General features: G+C 42.7%; 1 protein-coding gene across 1 annotated transcript in view; it reads left to right on the forward strand.

Moving 5' to 3' along the window:
* Window positions 1-22,205, forward strand: part of ttc12 (tetratricopeptide repeat domain 12) — a 72,629-nt gene that overhangs the window by 36,906 nt on the left and 13,518 nt on the right. The window contains exons 14-19 of the mRNA XM_060943485.1: window positions 1,207-1,270; window positions 1,355-1,489; window positions 1,705-1,797; window positions 7,319-7,387; window positions 13,889-13,990; window positions 21,124-21,223. Coding sequence (XP_060799468.1) covers window positions 1,207-1,270; window positions 1,355-1,489; window positions 1,705-1,797; window positions 7,319-7,387; window positions 13,889-13,990; window positions 21,124-21,223 — 563 coding nt within the window. The remainder of the gene's footprint in view (window positions 1-1,206; window positions 1,271-1,354; window positions 1,490-1,704; window positions 1,798-7,318; window positions 7,388-13,888; window positions 13,991-21,123; window positions 21,224-22,205) is intronic.

Below are 22,205 nucleotides of genomic sequence, written 5' to 3' on the forward strand. Positions count from 1 at the left end.
CCCCGTGTCCGCGTGGGTTTCCTCCGGGTGCTCCGGTTTCCCCCACAGTCCAAAGACATGCAGGTTAGGTTAACTGGTGACTCTAAATTGAGCGTAGGTGTGAGTGTGAATGGTTGTCTGTGTCTATGTGTCAGCCCTGTGATGACCTGGCGACTTGTCCAGGGTGTACCCCGCCTTTCGCCCGTAGTCAGCTGGGATAGGCTCCAGCTCGCCTGCGACCCTGTAGAACAGGATAAAGCGGCTAGAGATACTGAGATGAGATGAGACGTTCTTATCATGGCAGCATGGTGGTGTAGTGGTTAGCGCTGTCGCCTCACAGCAAGAAGGTCCTGGGTTTGAGCCTAGCGGCTGGCGAGGGCCTTTCTGTGCGGAGTTTGCATGTTCTCCCCGTGTCCGCGTGGGTTTCCTCTGGGTGCTCCGGTTTCCCCCACAGTCCAAAGACATGCAGGTTAGGCTAATTGGTGGCTCTAAAGTGAATGTGAATAGTTGTTTGTCTCTGTGTGTCAGCCCTGCGATGATCTGGCGACTTGTCCAGGGTGTACCCCGTCTCTCGCCCATAGTCAGTTGGGATAGGCTCCAGCTTGCCCGTGACCCTGTAGAGCAGGATAAGCGGCTACAGATAATGGATGGATGTTCTTACCATGGGATACTTTTATTCTATATATATTTTTATTTTTTATTTTTTGATGTTTTGTTTTTGAGTAGAGTTTTTATTTCGTCCTCGGTTGGTTCAACAACACACTCCGCCATTTTGTTTTTCTCTCCTCATGGTATATGAGCTGATATCCTAGTAGTAGAGTAGCCAATCATCAGAGCACGCAATTGCTCGTGTCCAGTGAATGTGGAAAGAATAATTCAGACTATCCTTCACTATAATATGTTCTTCATTACATTTGGCTCAGTCTCAAGACATCAGTTAATTGAAATACTTTATGATTCCAGTTTACAAGTAAAAGTAAGTAAATGTCCTTGATTCAATTACTTGCTGCAAAGACTCAAAAGATTTGCTGTTATATCAGCAAAGGGGCCCCACTTTTCTCCTTGCAACAGTAACTCAAGGTTTCCAGGCTCTGCTTGGATCAGCGATCGTAGCGGGAAAATCTGCTCTTTATGTTCCAAGCCTGAGGCTCAATCTGCGTAACATAAAGACCCTGTAAGGTTCTCAGGAATGTATCATAAATATTTTCTGCGTTTTTTTGATTACAGGTTTCGAATCCAGTCCAGAGAGAGCTTTACAAAGGTTTTCTCTCCTCCTTTTGAGCATTTGCTGGTAATGAAGCCCAGAGATCCTTCTTATTTGTTTAATCGTCACTCTTCGAGTTAATTGTACACTGAACTTTTATTTTGTCTGTAGGAAAATGTTGCAGCATCGAGCCAGGACTTGCTGCCCTGCTTAATTTCTGTAATTGGGGCCATGTCCGTGGATGAAGTCATTATTAACAAGCTGGCAAGCCGTGAAGAATTTTGGAAGAGCTCGTTCTGCGCCATGGTAAATTTGATCATCTCATATGATGAAGTTAAGCTTGTCCTTGAACGTCACTGAATAATGTATAATGTTTTCCCAGCTTGAATTTTCATTTTGAGTTTAAGCTCCATTTCATGTTACATTGTACGAGCTGAAAAATATTCAAATGCTTTTTGAAGTATGCGCATTTTCACAGGACACACATTTACTCTTTAGATGAAATAATGTTTTAATTCCAGGAGCGATGTGCCAGCTGCGAATACAGAAGGGTTCTCTATCCTCTCCTGGGCCTGATGATCAACATCGCCTCTCATCAAATTCCAGACATTCAAGTAAGGGGCTGGAGAATGTTTGGATCAATGCAATAATATGCTGAAAGGAAAAGAAAGCACATAGTTAAAATACAGTTATGAAGATAGATTAGTATAAACTAACAATTCATGCGAATAATTGAACATAAAGAGCTCACACATCTCCGAAAGTCAGTTTCTATGCAGAATTCCTCCATCATCGACGATTTCATAAATGCCACCATTGAAAATATTTTAACCAATCAGAAAAATCCTCCCTGATCGTTTGCGGCAATCCTCTGACGTCACTTGGGCACAGCACATGGAAACTCTGCATGGCGAACTTGTAAGACTTGACGCATTGGGAATGTAGGCCATTACATCGACTAAAGGACACAGTTAATCTCAAACAGACCTTACGAAGCAGGGAAATTTTTCAAGAAGGCTGCTCGACGACAGAGAGAGAACAAAACGCCTAGCTGCGCAGCGGTCGGGTGCACATGCAGGACTGGATCAGGTCAGCAGTATGGCCGCACGTTCTATGGCTTTCCGACGAAAAAAACAGACTTGCTCAAGAAATGGCTTGTCAACATGAAAAGAGTGGCCTTCGTTCCTACAACGAATTCCTGCTTGTGTTCAGCACACTTTCTGGATACCTGTTTTAAGGAGGATTTGTACGCCAAGTACATCGGTGTGGCGGAAGGCCAGAAGAGACAGAAACGATTGAAGGAAGATGCTACGCCAACAGAATTTGAACATAGCAAGGGCAAGGCTCTGAAAGAACATGCAAGTACAGTGTCAAGGATATGAAAACGAGAAAGGGAGGGCATTATTAAAGAGGTATTTATCTTGTTTTTATGTCGTAAAAGTAAATTTGTCAGTCTGTCTGTTTAGATCAATTCACTTGAGGAAGCCCAAATGCGCTAACTGATCGCTAATTATCGCTCGGCACGAACCACATCACGTGGCCTATTTGAAGGAGCGATTCTGATTTTTTTCCATAGTATTGGACCCTTTGTATATTCATTTAAGACCCCTTAAAACTGAACTGATGGCAGTGATGTGTCAGCCTTCCGAGTCAATTTCTGCCATTTTGTCTGCGGAAGTTGATTACCGCTTAACGCTTTGCCCTTTCAGTACTGAAGAGCGACACTCAGCCTTGCACCCAAGTGACGTCACGCATCACCCTTCCAACAGGCCGCATGGCAGCCTACTGGTGGCATTAGAGCAGCGATACAAAAACGCTCACAACTTTCTCATAAATGGTCAAACATGCCTGAAACTTTTTGTAAGGCCAGACCCGGCGCCAGACACGGACTGACGGACGGGCCTTGAATTGCTTTGGGGGGGCACACATTTTATACGCCAAGCCAGGGCAACACAATTGTTTCTAGCAACCCAGGAGAGCAGCACAGACGTGACGAGTTAAATATTCTAAGAAACCTATAAAGCAACCAAAACAACTTTCCAAAATGTATCAAACATTGCTCAGCATATTAAAAGTTTTTTTTTTTTTTGCTCCGCTGGCCTCACAACGTACAAAGCTGATTTCGGGTATCTACCGGAAGATGTCGTGATATGATCCCGTCCAGCAATAAAATGTGATTGGCTGAGACAGCTGCTGATTTACCCAGATACCATCTGAAGAAAAAATGCGATTGGTCGGTTGGTTCATTCCATTACATTAACCCATTGGTTCCCAAGAAATATTGGTCCACGTTTATAGCAATGATCCAGAAATTATTACTAGTGTTTCTGTTCTCACGGATAATAATAAATGAACCGATCAGCCGATTTCGAATAGTTTCAATACATTTTAAATTGAGCACATTTTTCTTTATTATTGTTATACTGAAAAACTTTGACTTGTAGTTTACGTTTGTTTTTTTTGAGGGGGAAAAAAAAAACAAAGAAGAAGAAGAAGCTGTGACGGGCTCCTATCAGGCCAAGTGCGGTCACTCGCCGGCCACTTTCAGGCATCTTTTTCGGATTAGTGAGACCAGACCCTCTGAACATGAATGGGAAGATATCAATACTGGACTCTGTGAAAACTAACGGTCGCGAAGAGCATATGATTGAAATCGCCATGAAAAGTTGATTATACTTGAGTGTTAGGTTGGTTCTCATGACTCAGAAAAAGCTTTAAAATCCATTTTTCTCGTGGATTATTTTGACACTGCGCAGGCGCAGTACTTCTATAACGGCAGGAGAGGGACAGCGGAGCACGAAGCTGCAAGATGATTGGAAAGCTGTTGGTTCAGATCGACATATGATTGGTTGTTGGCAGCGGAACAGGCGGGATATTTGCAGACCCGTACTGCCGTCAGAGACGGTTGATTAGAATGTTTGCTGCCGTTACGAACTGTCCCCATTCATTTCTGTAGACGATTTCTTCAGTGACCTGTCTCCTATGAAAAAAAGTCTCTGCTCTGGGTTCCAGCAGGGCAGGCCCACATGAGTCTCAGGGCGGGCACGGCCCCCTAAGGCCCGCCCATGGCGACGGGCCTGCGTAAGGCTCTCAATGTTACAAGCTACCAATCCATGCATGTACAGTGGATATAAAAAGTCTACACACCCTGTTAAAATGATCAGTTTTTCTGATGTAAAAAAAAATGAGACCATGATAAATAATTTCAAAACTTTTCCCACCTTTAATGTGACCTATAACCTGTACAATTCAATTGTAAAACAAACAAATCTGTTAGGGGGGAAAAATAAAAAATGTACGTACAATAAGCTGGTTGCATAAGTGTGCACACCCTTAAACTAATACTTTGTTGAAGCATCTTTTGATTTAATTACAGCATTCAGTCTTTCTGGGTCGGAGTCTATCAGCCTGCCACATCTAGACTTGGCAATATTTGCCCACTCTTCCTTGTAAAAGTGCTCCAAATCTGTCAGATTGCGAGGGCGTCTCTTGTGCACAGCCCTCTTCAGGTCACCCCACAGATTTTTAATTGGATTTAGGTCTGGGCTCTGGCTGGGCCGTTCCAAAACTTTTTTGGGCTCATTGCCATGCTGAAAGATGAAATTCCTCTTCATCTTCCAGAAGAAAGAACCTTTATTTGTCACATGCACACTTCAAGCACAGTGAAATTCATCCTCTGCATTTAACCCATCTGAAGCAGTGAACACACACTCAGAGCAGTGGGCAGCCATACTACAGCACCTGGGGAGCAGTTAGGGGTCGGGTACCTTGCTCAAGGGTACTTCAGCCCAAGGCCACCCCACATCAACCAAACTGCATGTCTTTGGACTGTGGGGGAAACCGGAGCACCTGGAGAAAACCCACGCAGACACGGGGAGAACATGCAAACTCCACACAGAAAGGCCCTCACCGGCCACTGGGTTCGAACCTGGAACCTTCTTGCTGTGAGGCGACCATGCTAACCACTACACTACACCACCATGCTAGCAGACGCCTGAAGGTTTTGGGCCAAAATTGATTGGTATTTAGAACTGTTCATAATTCCCTCCACCTTGACTAAAGCCCCTGTTCCAGCTGAAGAAAAATAACCCCAGAACATGATACTGCCACCACCATGCTTCACCGTGGGTATGGTGTTCTTTTGGTGATGCGCAGTGTTGTTTTTGCACCAAACATACCTTTTGGAATTTGGCCAGAAAGTTCAACCTTGGTTTCATCAGACCAGAACACATTTTCCCACATGCTTTTGGGAGAGTTGAGGTTTTTTTTTTTTTGCAAAATTTAGCCAGGCTGGCATGTTTTTCTTTGGTCCTACCTCATAGTCCAGACTTATGGAGAATTTGGGAGATTGTCGTCACATGTAGTACACAACCAGTACTTGCTAGAAATTCCTGCAGCTCCTTCAGTGTTGCTGTCGGCCTCTCGGCAGACTCCCTGACCAGTTTTCATCTTGTCTTTTCATCAATTTTGGAGGGACGTCCAGTTCTCGGTAATGTCACTGTTGTCCCATATTTTCTCCACTTCTTGATGACGGTCTTCACTGTGCTCCATGGTATATCTAATGCCGTGGAAATGTTTTTGTCCCCTTTTCCTGACTGATACCTTTCAACAATGAGATCCCTGTGATGCTTTGTAAGCTCTCTGTGAACCCTGGCTTTTGCTGGAGGAGCAACTGAGTAAATGTCTGAACTTTATTTGGGGTTAATCAGAGTCATTTTAATTGACGGTAGGTGTGAACCCAAAAAGACTGAATGCTGAAATTAAATCAAAACTTGCTTCAACAAAGTATTAGTTTAAGGGTGTGCACACTTATGCAACCAGCTTATTGTACGCTTTTTATTTTTTATGTTTTTCCCCCTAACAGACTTGTTTGTTTTTCAATTGAATTGTACAGGTTGTAGATCACATTAAAAGTGGGAAAAGTTTTGAAATTATTTATCGTGGTCTCATTTTTTTACATCAGAAAAAACGATCATTTTAAGGGGTGTGTAGATTAGCTTAGATTAGATTAGATTAGATTAGATTAGATTAGATTAGATTAAACTTTATTGATCCCTTTGGGCGGGTTCCCTCAGGGAAATTAAGATTCCAGCAGCATCATTACAGATAAACAGAGAAAGAAATAGAGGAAAAACTTCAAGATAAATTGAAATAAATTAAGTATTTACATATACAAATATAAAAAGAATAAGATATGGGGAAGAGAGGAAGGGGGAGGGGGGAAAGGTGGGGAGAAGGGGGGAGGGGCGCGGCGGCAGGAGAGATATTGCACTTTATATTGCACATTATATTGCACATTGTCCGGTATTGCTTATTGTTAGGCTAGGCTACTCCTTCTTCCCATCCTCTGTCCTCCTGTTACCCCTCCTCCCCCCCAGAGAGGAGTTGTACAGTCTGATGGCGTGAGGGACAAAGGAGTTTTAAGTCTGTTCATCCTGCACTTGGGAAGGAGCATTCTGTCACTGAACAGGCTCCTCTGGTTGCTGATGACAGTGTGCAGAGGGTGACTGGCATCGTCCATGATGTTCAATAGTTTGTCCATAGACTTCTTCTCTGCCACCGTCACCAGAGAGTCCAGCTTCATGCCGACCACAGAGCCAGCCCACCTGATCAGTTTGTCCAGCCTGGATGTGTCCTTCTTGGATGTGCTGACCCCCCAGCACACCACGGTGTAAAACAGGACACTGGCGACCACAGACAGATAGAACATCCACAGGAGTTTCCTGCAGACATTAAAGGACCGCAGCCTCCTAAGGAAGTATAGCCTGCTCTGTCCCTTCCTGTATAAGTGATTGGTGTTGCAAGTCCAGTCCAGCTTGCTGTCCAGCCACAGCCCGAGGTACTTGTAGGAATCCACAGCCTCCACCTCGACTCCCTCGATCAGAACTGGTCGTGACCTTGGTCTGGACCTCCCAAAGTCAATGACCAGCTCCTTGGTCTTCGAGGTAGACTTTTTATATCCACTGTATTTACGTTACATTTCCCATTCCTTTAAAGGATGGGGGGAATTGAAAATGCAAAGCCAGAATGTACTATTTGCATCTTTTTTCCCCCTCTCTCTCCTCTCACTTTGCTGTAATCAAGTCCAAAAATGTGAACTGAGAGTTTGGTATGTGTTTCTCATCTCTCACCCAGGAGTATTCTATTGTGGGCTGTAGAAGATGTGTGACTCTGCTCAGTGATCCTGATGGTGGGATCATCACGGTAAGGATATGTATCCTCCTGCGTTTTACAGTCGCAGTCTCCCCAGCAACTACTCAACGACTTATTCTTAGCTGTACAGGACATGTGTTTGTGTTACAACAGCTTCATGTCTGCCTTGTTTTCAGGTCAGCTGTTGTTTTGCACATCTCATCTCATCTCATCTCATTATCTCTAGCCGCTTTATCCTGTTCTACAGGGTCGCAGGCAAGCTGGAGCCTATCCCAGCTGACTACGGGCGAGAGGCGGGGTACACCCTGGACAAGTCGCCAGGTCATCACAGGGCTGACACATAGACACAGACAACCATTCACACTCACATTCACACCTACGCTCAATTTAGAGTCACCAGTTAACCTAACCTGCATGTCTTTGGACTGTGGGGGAAACCGGAGCACCCGGAGGAAACCCACGCGGACACGGGGAGAACATGCAAACTCCACACAGAAAGGCCCTCGCCGGCTACAGGGCTCGAACCCGGACATTCTTGCTGTGAGGCGACAGCGCTAACCACTACACCACCGTGCCGCCCGTTTTGCACATTTTTCCAATTTTTTTTCTTCTGTTCACTCTCACTGCTTAGCTTCTCCACCTCATTACTCTCATTATTTTATGTCCAATCCTCGTCTGAAATGACATCCGACAACTGAAGAAGTTGTTGCTCAGTGGGCAGGGGCTATATTTGATAATGAGCATATTGCAGGGATAAAAACTGGAGTTGCACTGCTGTGCTGCAACCCTCTTTCAGCAATAAAGTTGTTGGTCTGTCTCCAATAGTCTGCAGTTTGTTTCCTCTTGGACAGAAGCATGATGGAAAAAGTAACCTTGTCTGCATTTGTACTGACCCCAGCCAATGCTGATACAACCCCATTTCCAGAAAAGTTGGGATACTTTCCAAACTGCAATAAAAACAAAACTCTGATTTGTTAATTCATGTGAACCTTTATTTAACTGACAAAAGTACAAGGAAAATATTTTCAGTAGTTTTACTGACCCACTTCACTGTATTTTGTAAATATAAACAAAGTTAGAATTTGATCCCTGCAACACACTCAAAAAAAGTTGGGACCGAGGCAAAATCAGACTGAAAAGTTGATAGGATATTCAAGTAACACCATCTTGGAAGAGGCGGCACGGTGGTGTAGTGGTTAGCGCTGTCGCCTCACAGCAAGAAGGTCCTGGGTTCGAGCCCCGGGGCCGGCGAGGGCCTTTCTGTGTGGAGTTTGCATGTTCTCCCCGTGTCCGCGTGGGTTTCCTCCGGGTGCTCCGGTTTCCCCCACAGTCCAAAGACATGCAGGTTAGGTTAACTGGTGACTCTAAATTGACCGTAGGTGTGAATGTGAGTGTGAATGGTTGTCTGTGTCTATGTGTCAGCCCTGTGATGACCTGGCGACTTGTCCGGGGTGTACCCCGCCTTTCGCCCGTAGTCAGCTGGGATAGGCTCCAGCTTGCCTGCGACCCTGTAGAAGGATAAAGCGGCTAGAGATAATGAGATGAGATGAGACCATCTTGGAAGATTCCACAATAAGCAGGTTAATTGGTAACATGGTTGGGTATAAAAGGAGCAGCACCAAAGGCTCAGTCTTTGCAAGCAAGGATGGGGTGTGGCTCACCCCTTTGTGCCAAAATTCCTGAGATAATTATACGTCAATTTAAAACAAACATTTCTCAATGCAATATTTTAGGTCTTTCAAAATCTACAGTACATCATATTGTGAAAAGATTCAGGGAATTCGAAGACACCTCAGTGCGTAAAGGGCAAGGTTTGAAACCGCTGTTGAATGTGTGTGACCTTCGAGCTCTCAGGCAGTACTGCCTGAGAAACCGTCATACTAATGTGACAAATATAGCCACATGGGCTCAGGAGTACTTCAGAAAACTGTTGTCACTGAACACAGTCCACCGCTGCAACCAGAAATGCAACCTGAAAGTGTATTACACAAGGAGGAAGCCATTCATTAATTCTATACAGAAACAGTACTGATTTCTCTGGGTCTGAACTCATCCCAGATGGACTGAAAGTCAGTGGAAACATGTGCTGTGGTCAGATAAGTCACGTTTTAGCTTGTTTTTGAGAAAACTGGATGTTGAGTTCTTAGTGCCAAAGGTGAACACGACCATCCAGTTTGTTATCAGAGAAAAGTGCAAAAGTCAGCATCTGTGATGGTATGGGGGGCATTAGTGCCCACAGCATGGGTGAGTTGCATGTGTGTGAAGTTACCATTGATGCGGAAGTGTATATTGGGATTTTAGAGAGACATATTCATCAAGGCGACTTCTCTTCCCGGGAGCAGTGTGGCTTTGTAGACAGAGAGGGCATGTGCTTGACTGGCCTGCTGACAGTCCACATCTGTCTCCTATTGAGAATGTATGGTGCATCATGAAGAGGAGAATCAGACAACGGCGATCACGGACTGTTGAGCAGCTGAAGTCTTGAATCAAGCAAGAACAAATGGACAAAATTTCCCATTGCAAAACTGCAACAGTTAATTTCCTCAGATCCCATACGATGAAAAAGCGTTATTCAAAGGAAAGGTGATGTAACACAATGGTAATATTTTTATTTTATTTCATTGAGCTTCACCTTAACATAATTGAAAATAACGTACAAGAAAACAAAATAATAAGTACGATTACACATAGGCAGGGTCACCAACAGTTTACACCAATTACTGTTGGCCCTGTTAATAAAAACAAAAGAAGATGGATAGATACACTAATACATTAAAATGCAATGCAGTAATAGAAAAAATCTGAACATTAATCTAAAAACAACAGGTAATGGGGCTGGTAAGGATGTGTGACTTGTTATATTTCATACAGACAGTTTTCCATGAACGTGGGTCTTCTATGTTATACACAGAGATAAGTGCATCATGATCGTAAGCTTGTAGCAAGAATTTAAACTGTACGAGAGAAACCTGGATGAACCTAAAATGTTCGGGATGAGAGTCACAAATTCTAGCGGTTCTCATGAAAAATGAGTATTGGTGTGTTACACTTACGAGGACGAAAAGAGATTATATTGGGGTTTGCAGTAGATCTAGTTAATCTAGTTGGTATCAAACGACTGGGTAAAACATCAGATGAGACTGTTACAATGCCATTTATGACCTTGAAAAAGAATACCATGTCCAAAAACTCATGCCAATAGAAAATTGGCAAAAGGTTAATGGCAACGAGCCTGTCCATATAGCTCTCCAAGCAAAGAAAGAGGATGTCTAAAATAAACTTGGATGCCCGACACTGAATGCGCTTGACGTGTTTGATAAACTCAACTGACTGTGGACACCAGACTTGAGTAGCATATCCTAAGACTGTGCAAACAACCGCTAGGTACAATGTGCGGTGTGTTCTTTGATTGCTAATCCCTGTAGCATGTCTGTGCAGAAAACCAAGTAGCTTGTTAGCCTTTGCGCAACTTTTTGCCTCTGTCACAACTTTTTTTGAGTGTGCTGCAGGCATCAAATTCTAACTTCGTTTACATTTACAAAATGCGGTTAGGTTAATATGGGACGGCCTTGGGCTGAGGTGCCCTTGAGCGAGGCACCTAACTCCTAACTGCTCCCCGGGTGCTGTTAGCATGGCTGCCCACTGCTCTGGGTATGTGTGTGTGCTCATTGCTCACGTGTGTGTGCATGTGTGTGTCCACTGCTTCAGATGGGTTAAATGCAGAGGATGAATTTCACAAGCGTGTGATGAATGAAGCTGTTGTTCTTCTTCTTCTTCTAAAATACAATTAAGTTATTATTTTATTGTCAAGACCAAAAGATATGTACAAGATTCTTGACAATGAGGACTCGACGCCTAATGGCGTATGCATCCTATACTTATTTACATAAACACCATTTTCAGCAGAAACTGCAGGAGAAAATATAACAAAATAGCAAGAAAAGAACAACAAGAAGATAAAAAAATGAAAAAAATACAACTTTACAACAACAAACTATATATAAAGGGAAAAAAAAGAAAAATATATTCATATTCCTTAGACAAACAGTCGCTATTTCGTTTAACTTATTAGTTGATTACTTCATTAAATAACAAATATTTTTTTAAGATTACGTTTGTAAGATGATGTAGAGCAGTTGGTATCCATTTTGTCAATTAATATGTTCCACACTTGAACACCAATAAATCTGACTGACTTTTTTACACTGGTTAACTTAGTAAATGGAACATGCAATTTATGGAATTGTAGCGTTACATGGTGATGGATATCGCTATTTCTCACAAATAACTTTGCAACACTGGGCGGCACAGTGGTGTAGTGGTTAGCGCTGTCGCCTCACAGCAAGAAGGTCCGGGTTCGAGCCCCGTTGCCGGCGAGGGCCTTTCTGTGCGGAGTTTGCATGTTCTCCCCGTGTCCGCGTGGGTTTCCTCCGGGTGCTCCGGTTTCCCCCACAGTCCAAAGACATGCAGGTTAGGTTAACTGGTGACTCTAAATTGAGCGTAGGTGTGAATGTGAGTGTGAAGGGTTGTCTGTGTCTATGTGTCAGCCCTGTGATGACCTGGCGACTTGTCCAGGGTGTACCCCGCCTTTCGCCCGTAGTCAGCTGGGATAGGCTCCAGCTTGCCTGCGACCCTGTAGAACAGGATAAAGCGGCTAGAGATAATGAGATGAGATGAGAACTTTGCAACACAATCAGGCAAACTTTTGTTTGATATTTTAAGCATGAATAAAGCCAATTTATAAATGTATACCTTTTTCAAATGGAATAGAATAGAATGCCTTTATTGTCACTGCACAAACGTACAACGAAATTTAGTTCATCATAGGACAGCAAAGCCGCTGTGTACGTGCGCGCCGCCACTCTTGGGCACTTCAGCCCAAGGCCATCCCATGTTAACTTAACCGCATGTCTTTGAACTGTGGGGGAAACCGGAGCACCCGGAGGAAACCCATGCAGACACAGGGAGAACATGCAAACTCCACACAGAAAGGCCCTGTCAGCCGCTGGGCTTGAACCCAGAACCTTCCATGACACCACCATATAAAGTCAGCATTTCTAAAGATAAATACAGTAGTGTAGTTGGTGTGTGAAAAGGGACAGATTTAATGTGGCAAACGTTTTTGTAATTTAAATAATGAGGACAAGTACTGATCACATGCATCTCACCATACTTTGATACAATATGTGATATATGGATATATAAAACTGTAATATAATGTAAGAAGGGTTGATTGCTGGAGCACCTTTATAGCCTTGTGTAATATCCCCAAGGCAGCACAGTGGTGTAGTGGTTAGCACCATCGCCTCACAGCAAGAAGGTCCGGGTTCGAGCCCCGTGGCCGGCGAGGGCCTGTCTGTGTGGAGTTTGCATGTTCTCCCCGTGTCTGCGTGGGTTTCCTCCGGGTGCTCCGGTTTCCCCCACAGTCCAAAAGCATGCAGGTTAGGTTAATTGGTGACTCTAAATTGACCGTAAGTTGTTTGTCTCTATGTGTCAGCCCTGTGATGACCTGGCGACTTGTCCAGGGTGTACCCCGCCTCTCACCCATAGTCAGCTGGGATAGGCTCCAGCTTGCCTGCGACCCTGTAGAACAGGATAAGTGGCTATAGATAATGGATGGATGGATAATATCCCCAAACCTTTTGCAACTTTGCCTTTAATGAGCTGTCTATGGACCCCGCCTTTCGCCCGTAGTCAGCTGGGATAGGCTCCAGCTTGCCTGCGACCCTGTAGAAGGATAAAGCGGCTAGAGATAATGAGATGAGATGAGCTGTCTATGGTCATTCCATTTCATTTTAGAGTTGGTCAGTAAAACAATTGAAAATCTTTTCTCTGTAGCCTACTTTTGTCAGTTCAATAAAGGTTCACATGAATTAACAAATCACAGATTTTGTTTTCATTGTATTTTGGAAAAGATCCCAACTTTTCTGGAAATGGGGTTTGTACTAATAGACAATTGCAGTCTACAGTCATTTTGAAACATTACAACAAACAGTAGTGTTTAATTTGTTCTTATGTTGTTCACTTGACTCATATTTTGATGGGTATATTTCACACATGTCTGTCTACGATGACAAAGATGTATTTTCTGAATATATTGATGTTTTTTTTCTTGGTGAGCATGATAACCTCAAGGCAATTCTGTCAGTATGCAAGGAAGCATTCATAAAGATCCCTGTAGCAACCCAAAGCATAAGCTAAGGGACAAGTTTCTCTGTATTATGATGGATATCGATGTAAATCACTCTTCGCATGCCGTCTCACGGGCTTTGCTTTCTTGGTAGATCATATCCCTTGAACTGTTCCACAAGGTACAATTATGGTGAAACTGGCTTGCCCATATGTTCAATAATGGAGTGGATTGTTTACCTGCTGTAGCAACCTTTCAGTTCTCAGATAATACATCAGCACAGTGACTAGCTTTCTGTTGCCCTCCTATGAGGATGCGAGGCTGCTGTGAAACACTAACTGTCTGAGAGTGATAATGCTCTTATTCATGACTAACTTTGTCTCCCACATCTTTCTTTCTTTGCCTTTCTTCCCTGGCATAAGAGAGCAGCGGGATTGCTAAGTGTGGTCCTCCCAAAATCATCTGCTGCCACTCAGGAAGTCGGGCAGCACGGCGTAGTGAAGAAACTGCTCAAGATTCTCAAGGTAACAAGGATTCACTTTCAGCATTGGAAAAAAAATAAACGCCGAATGCAAATCTGTAATGTGACTGTTACCAAAGAATCTGTCAAAAGATGAAACATTAACCTTAAAGCCATATGTACAGAATTTTGTGCGTTTTGACTATACATAAGACTAATCTCACATAAAACGTTGAAACTCTGTGCCTTGTATGGAGCCGTATGTCCAAAAGATTCATGTCACTCCTGCTAATTACAACACCGAATCAGAAAAGTTGGAAATATAGGGAAAATACAAATAAAACAAAAACATGAAAGCATTGATTTCTAAACTTAGTTAGACTTGTATTTCACGAGAGACAGTATGAACCCAAGATATTTCATGTTTTGTGGTCAACTTCATTTCATTTGTTAATATACACCCATTCCTGCATTTCAGGCCTGCAACACATTCCAAAAAATGTTGGGATGGGGCAAATTAGGGCTAGTAATACGGGAAAGCAATTAAATAATGATATGATTTGAAGCAGGTGATGTCAACGGGTGATTATAATCATGATTTGGTACAAAATCAGTCTACAGGAAAGGCGTAGTCTTTGACGAGGAAATCTCAAAGCGCAAAGAGGGCTGATGGTCTCCAGTTTCTCAACAAATGTGTGAGAAAATTACTGAAAATTTGAAAAACAATGTTCCTCAAAGAAAGATACAGTGGTGCTTGAAAGTTTATGAACCCTTTAGAATTTTCTATATTTCTGCATAAATATTACCTAAAACATCATCAGATTTCCACACAAGTCCTAAAAGTAGATAAAGAGAACCCAGTTAAACAAATGAGACAAAAATATTATACTTGGTCATTTATTTATTGAGGAAAATGATCCAATATTACATATCCCATATCACATATGTGGGTTTCCTCACATGACCTGCTTGCTCCAGGTCCTTCCACAACATTTCCATTGTATTCAGGTCAGGACTTTGACTTGGCCATTCCAAAACATTAACTTTATTCTTCTTTAACCATTCTTTAGTAGAACGACTTGTGTGCTTAGGGTCGTTGTCTTGCTGCATGACCCACCTTCTCTTGAGATTCAGTTCATGGACAGATGTCCTGACATTTTCCTTTAGAATTCACTGATTTGATTCAGAATTCATTGTTCCATCAATGATGGCAAGCCGTCCTGGCCCAGATGCAGCAAAACAGGCCCAAACCATGATACTACCACCACCATGTTTCACAGATGGGATAAGGTTCTTATGCTGGAATGCAGTGTTTTCCTTTCTCCAAACATAACACTTCTCATTTAAACCAAAAAGGTCTATTTTGGTCACATCCATCCACAAGACATTTTTCCAATAGCCTTCTGGCTTGTCCACGTGATCCTTAACAAACTGCAGATGAGCAGCAATGTTCTTTTTGGAGAGCAGTGGCTTTCTCCTTGCAACCCTGCCATGCACACCACTGTTGTTCAGTGTCCTCCTGATGGTGGACTCATGAACATTAACATTCGCCAGTGTGAGAGAGGCCTTCAGTTGCTTAGAAGTTACCCTAGGGTCCTTTGTGACCTCGCCGACTATTACACACCCTGCTCTTGGAGTAATCTTTGTTGGTCAACCACTCCGGGGGAGGGGAAGAATGGTCCTGAATTTCCTCCATTTGTACGCAATCTGTCTGACTGTGGATTGGTGGAGTCCAAACTCTTTAGAGATGGTTTTGTAACCTTTTCCACTTTTACACTTCCACAAACACGTGTTGTGAAGATCAGACTTTGATAGATCCCTGTACTTAAAATAAAACAGGGTGCCCACTCACACCTGATTGTCATCCCATTGATTGAAAACACCTGACTCGAATTTCTAGAAGAAGAAGAAACCTTTATTCATCACATGCACACTTCAAGCACAGTGAAATTCATCCTCTGCATTTAACCCATCTGAAGCAGTGAACACACGCGCACACACACGCCCTGGGCAGTAGGCAGAGCGCCCAGGGAGCAGTCAGGGGCTTGGTACCTTGCTGACGCCCCACGTCAACCTGACTGCATGTCTTTGGATTGTAGGGGAAACCGGAGCACCCGGAGGAAACCCATGCAGACACGGCGAGAACATGCAAACTCCACACAGAAAGGCCCTCGCCGGCCACTGCGTTCAAACCCAGAACCTTCTTGCTGTGAGGTGACTGTGCTAACCACTACACCACCGTGCCACCTTCAAATCAACTGCTAATCCTAGAGGTTCACATACTTTTGCCACTGACAGATATGTAATATTGGATCATTTTCCTCAATAAATAAATGGCCAAGTATAATATTTTTGTCTCATTTGTTTAACTGGGTTCTCTTTATCTACTTTTAGGACTTGTGTGAAAATCTGATGATGTTTTAGGTCATATTTATGCAGAAATATAGAAAATTCTAAAGGGTTCACAAACTTTCAAGCACCACTGTAGGAAGGGATTTGGATATTTCACCCTCAATGGAGTATAATATCATGAAGCAATTCTAGGAATCTGAAGGAATTGTGCTGTGTAAAGGGCAAGGGCTCAAGCCTAAGCTGAACGCCCATGATCTCTGAGCCCTCAGATGGCACTGCATCAAGAAGCAGCATTCATCTCTAGCTGAAATAACCACATGGGCTTGGGATTACTTTGGCAAACCTTTGTAAAGCACAACAATACAGAGATATATCCACAAATAGCAGGTAAAATTTTACTGTGCAAAAAGGAAGGCTTATGGTAACTTGGTCTAGAAGCTTCTCTGGGCTCAGAAGCATCTGGGATGGACCATCACACAGTAGAAATGTGTATTGTGGTCAGACAAATCAGTATTCCAGGGCTTTTTTTGTAAGAAATGGACACCGTGTGCTCTGGACCAAAGATGAAAAGGACCATCCAGACTGTTACTAGGAACAAGTCCAAAAGCCAGGGTCTGTCATGGTATGGGGTTGTGTCAGTGCCCTTGGCAAAGGTAACTTACATTTCTGTGATGGAGCATTAATGCAGAAAAGTACAATAACATTTTGGAGCAACATATCCTGCCTTCAAGATGACATCTTTTCCAGGGAGATTTCAAGAAGACAATGCAAAACCACATTCTGCACACATTACAAAGGCATGGCTGTGGAAGAAGAGGGTGCCTGTCCCCCCTGTCCCCAAACAGAGAATGTGTTGGGAATTTTGAAATGAAAAAATTGTCAATGATGGCCCGTACTGTTGTACACCTAAAGATGTGTTTGCAGGAAGAAAGGGACAAAATAATACCTGAAACACTTCATCACTTGGTATCTTCAGTCCCTAAATATCTTTTTAAGTGTTGTAAGAAGAAATGGAAACATTACAAAGTGGTAAATGCTTTACCGTCCCAAGTTTTTTTGAAACGTGTTGCAAGAATATATCTGTGAAGAATCTCAGTCATCCAGGTACATAGTGATCTGTGGTTGGTTGACGAGAGCAACTGGACTTGCTTGAAGATTCTTGAAAATGTTTCACCTCTCATCCTAAAGGCTTCCTCAGTTCTGTCTGACTAATAGGGAGTATCCAGTATTTATCCTCTCATGGATCATCATAGAATCCGAATCAGAATGCTGATGGCTGCATTGTAGGTGGCTGATAAAAGATGTCATTATCAGCCACCTACAATGCAGCCATCAGCATTCTGATTCGGATTCTATGATGATCCATGAGAGGATAAATACCTCATCTCATCATCTCTAGCCGCTTTATCCTTCTACAGGGTCGCAGGCAAGCTGGAGCCTATCCCAGCTGACTACGGGCGAAAGGCGGGGTACACCCTGGACAAGTCGCCAGGTCATCACAGGGCTTCAGACAACCATTCACACTCGCATTCACACCTACGGTCAATTTAGAGTCACCAGTTAACCTAACCTGCATGTCTTTGGACTGTGGGGGAAACCGGAGCACCCGGAGGAAACCCACGCGGACACGGGGAGAACATGCAAACTCCGCACAGAAAGGCCCTCGCCGGCCCCGGGGCTCGAACCCAGGACCTTCTTGCTGTGAGGCGACAGCGCTAACCACTACACCACCGTGCCGCCCCTGGATAAATACCTGATACTCCCTATTAGTCAGACAGAACTGAGGAAGCCTTTAGGATGAGAGGCGAAACGTTTTCAAGAATCTTCAAGCAAGTCCAGTTGCTCTCTTCAGCCAACCACAGAGTGTTGCAAGAATCAAAATTGAAATGTACTTATTTTGGGGAAAAAACCCAATAAAATTGATGAGGTAAAACATTAAATAATGTGCTTTTGTAATGAATTGTTTTCAATGTAATGCATTGCAAAGATTATTTCCAAATCACTGTTTTCAGTTTTAATTTCAATTTCAACATACCGTCCCAACTTTTTCTGATTTAGGGTTGTACATACTGTATTATTCTATCCGCATTCACTGTTTATGAACAATCATGTGCTCTGATGATTGACTACTCTACTACAAGGCTATCAGCTCATATACCATGAGTAGAGAAAAGCAAAATGGCGGAGCATGCTCCTGAACCAACCGAGGACGAAATAAAAACTCTACTCAAAAACAAAACCCCCAAAACATACAAAAAAGCAATAAAATATGGAACGAAAGTATTTGATGGTAAGAACGTACTGTATCTTTTTTTCTTTCAAGAATTATCATCATCGTCATCATCATCATCGCATTTTTCACAAATTGCTCCTGTCATTTCGCCGGTTTGTTTACATTCTCAGCAGAAATTATTTTGTCAGACGTTTTGTGTAAAGTTTTTATTTATCGAATTTGCAAAAAATAAAACTAAAAATGTTCTGTTTGTCAAACTCCAGTGAATGTGGATAGAATAAAACAGTTATTCCACTCAATCTCATCGTACATGGCTTATAGACAACTCGGTGCTATGCGCCTAGTCGGCTATCAGCTCATGTACGACTCAATTTCGTGGAGTAACTGTTAAATATAGCTAAAATTTTGGTCTCATAATTGCCAGTAACATCCTGTAGTCATTTACTAATTGTTTACATCTTGTATGTATGAAAATTGCATATAATCTCTATCCTTAGACACTCCTACATTCCAGGATGACATCTCTAGGGTGCATAGAGGACAAATCTGTGCATAATGCAACACTAAGTGCATCAACCATAGTCCCATCACAGATTCAGTTCATGTGGACATTTGTAGAAACATTTTGTTAAAAGATAGATAAACATCATTTCACACATTGTTGAGAATCAGTTAATAGGCTCGTCATAAAGATTAAGTATAAAATAAAGCACTGCCAGTTGTACAACCCCGATTCCAAAAAAGTTGGGACAAAGTACAAATTGTAAATAAAAACAGAATGCAATGATGTGGAAGTTTCAAAATTCCATATTTTATTCAGAATAGAACATAGATGACATATCAAATGTTTAAACTGAGAAAATGTATCATTTAAAGAGAAAAATTAGGTGATTTTAAATTTCATGACAACAACACATCTCAAAAAAGTTGGGACAAGGCCATGTTTCCCACTGTGAGACATCCCCTTTTCCCTTTACAACAGTCTGTAAACGTCTGGGGACTGAGGAGACAAGTTGCTCAAGTTTAGGGATAGGAATGTTAACCCATTCTTGTCTAATGTAGGATTCTAGTTGCTCAACTGTCTTAGGTCTTTTTTGTCGTCTCTTCCGTTTTATGATGCGCCAAATGTTTTCTATGGGTGAAAGATGTGGACTGCAGGCTGGCCAGTTCAGTACCCGGACCCTTCTTCTACGCAGCCATGATGCTGTAATTGATGCAGGATGTGGTTTGGCATTGTCATGTTGGAAAATGCAAGGTCTTCCCTGAAAGAGACGTCGTCTGGATGGGAGCATATGTTGCTCTAGAACCTGGATATACCTTTCAGCATTGATGGTGTCTTTCCAGATGTGTAAGCTGTCCATGCCACACGCACTAATGCAACCCCATACCATCAGAGATGCAGGCTTCTGAACTGAGCGCTGATAACAACTTGGGTCGTCCTTCTCCTCTTTAGTCCGAATGACACGGCGTCCCTGATTTCCATAAAGAACTTCAAATTTTGATTCGTCTGACCACAGAACAGTTTTCCACTTTGCCACAGTCCATTTTAAATGAGCCTTGGCCCAGAGAAGACGTCTGCGCTTCTGGATCATGTTTAGATACGGCTTCTTCTTTGAACTATAGAGTTTTAGCTGGCAACGGCGGATGGCACGGTGAATTGTGTTCACAGATAATGTTCTCTGGAAATATTCCTGAGCCCATTTTGTGATTTCCAATACAGAAGCGTGCCTGTATGTGATGCAGTGCCGTCTAAGGGCCCGAAGATCACGGGCACCCAGTATGGTTTCCCGGCCTTGACCCTTACGCACAGAGATTCTTCCAGATTCTCTGAATCTTTTGATGATATTATGCACTCTAGATGATGATATGTTCAAACTCCTTGCAATTTTACACTTTCGAACTCCTTTCTGATATTGCTCCACTATTTGTCGGCACAGAATTAGGGGGATTGGTGATCCTCTTCCCATCTTTACTTCTGAGAGCCGCTGCCACTCCAAGATGCTCTTTTTATACCCAGTCATGTTAATGACCTATTGCCAATTGAACTAATGAGTTGCAATTTGGTTTTCCAGCTGTTCCTTTTTTGTACCTTTAACTTTTCCAGCCTCTTATTGCCCCTGTCCCAACTTTTTTGAGATGTGTTGCTGTCATGAAATTTCAAATGAGCCAATATTTGGCATGAAATTTCAAAATGTCTCACTTTCGACATTTGATATGTTGTCTATGTTCGATTGTGAATACAATATCAGTTTTTGAGATTTGTAAATTATTGCATTCCGTTTTTATTTACAATTTGTACTTTGTCCCAACTTTTTTGGAATTGGGGTTGTAATTTAGAAATGGTCACATCATCACATAACTCCTGCAAAGTGATGACTTTGCCAAACCAGCTCGCTAATGGCTTTACTGTCAAAGGTTCTCAGTAGATTTGTGGAAGGTGTCAACTTTGTCCAGCATCAGCTCTCAAGATTGACAGTTTTAAATGTGAAAGAAACTCGAGCCACCCTTCACAGCATTCATTACTCTTGTTTTATGTCACAATGGGATACCAACATAAATGTGTAATGTGAAGTTTCCTGAAAAGATTAATGTACTTCTTTACTTTCTATCAGCGAGGAGGGCAGACAAGCTCAAGATACTCAATTAAAGCTCTTGCAGTGTGCACTGCCTCTAGCCAGCAGGCCTGTGAAGAGCTGGTGAAGCTTGACAAGAGTAAGTACTGAGAGCCAGAGGTTTGGGGTACAGCTATAAAAATAAAATGAGCCGAAACAAAAGCTAATGCTAGTAAGTAAAAAGAGAAACTAAGTACGTTGTAAAATAAAGGTACAGTAATTAATTATTTAAAGCTAGACGGCCTTTCGATTTCATAAAATCGGTGAAATTTAGTTCCCTCTGAAATGTGGTCATTGTGATACATGTTTATTTCCATAATATCTCACAAAATATCTGGTCATTCTGTGGCTGGGAAGTTATTTAATTTGAGGGGATTCCTGAGCAAATAATGTGCATGAAATCGCTCGCTTCGTGCAGTCAAGCAGACAGAGGAAGTCCGTGTGCGCATGCGCAGGTTTACCTTCTTCTTCTTTGGGTTTTACTGCAGCTGGCATCCACAGTGTTGCATTACTGCCATCTACAGGTTTACCTTTGACCGTGCACTGACAGTTCCATCATTCTATCTCTAAACGAACAGCTGATCACACCGAGGTGCTTGCTGACTGCCGATATTTATTAGTTTGGTCCTGCGTTTCCTTTCCTTCGCAACATAACGTCTTTTCTTTTCACTTTCTGTTACTGTAGTTGGACTTCCACATTTCATTCACACACTCACGTCCTGCATTTTTATCCCCCGTAGGGGATACAGAAACAGGTTCCGTCCATCTGGCTGTCCATCCGGTCACATTTTTATTTCCGGGCCATATCTTTAACACTACTGAAGATATCGTCATGAAACTTTGTATACATATCAAGCAACTTGTAAACTGGTGCCTTTTGCTATTTTGGATTTTTGAAAAAAAGTATTCTGGAGCATACAATGGGGCAAAAAAGTATTTAGTCAGTCACCAATTGTGCAAGTTCTCCCACTTAAAAAGATGAGAGAGGCCTGTAATTTTCATCATAGGTATACCTCAGGCGGCACGGTGGTGTAGTGGTTAGCGCTGTTGCCTCACAGCAAGAAGGTCCGGGTTCGAGCCCC

The sequence above is a fragment of the Neoarius graeffei genome, chromosome 17 (genome assembly GCF_027579695.1).
Source record: "Neoarius graeffei isolate fNeoGra1 chromosome 17, fNeoGra1.pri, whole genome shotgun sequence".
NCBI classification, from domain to species: domain Eukaryota; kingdom Metazoa; phylum Chordata; class Actinopteri; order Siluriformes; family Ariidae; genus Neoarius; species Neoarius graeffei.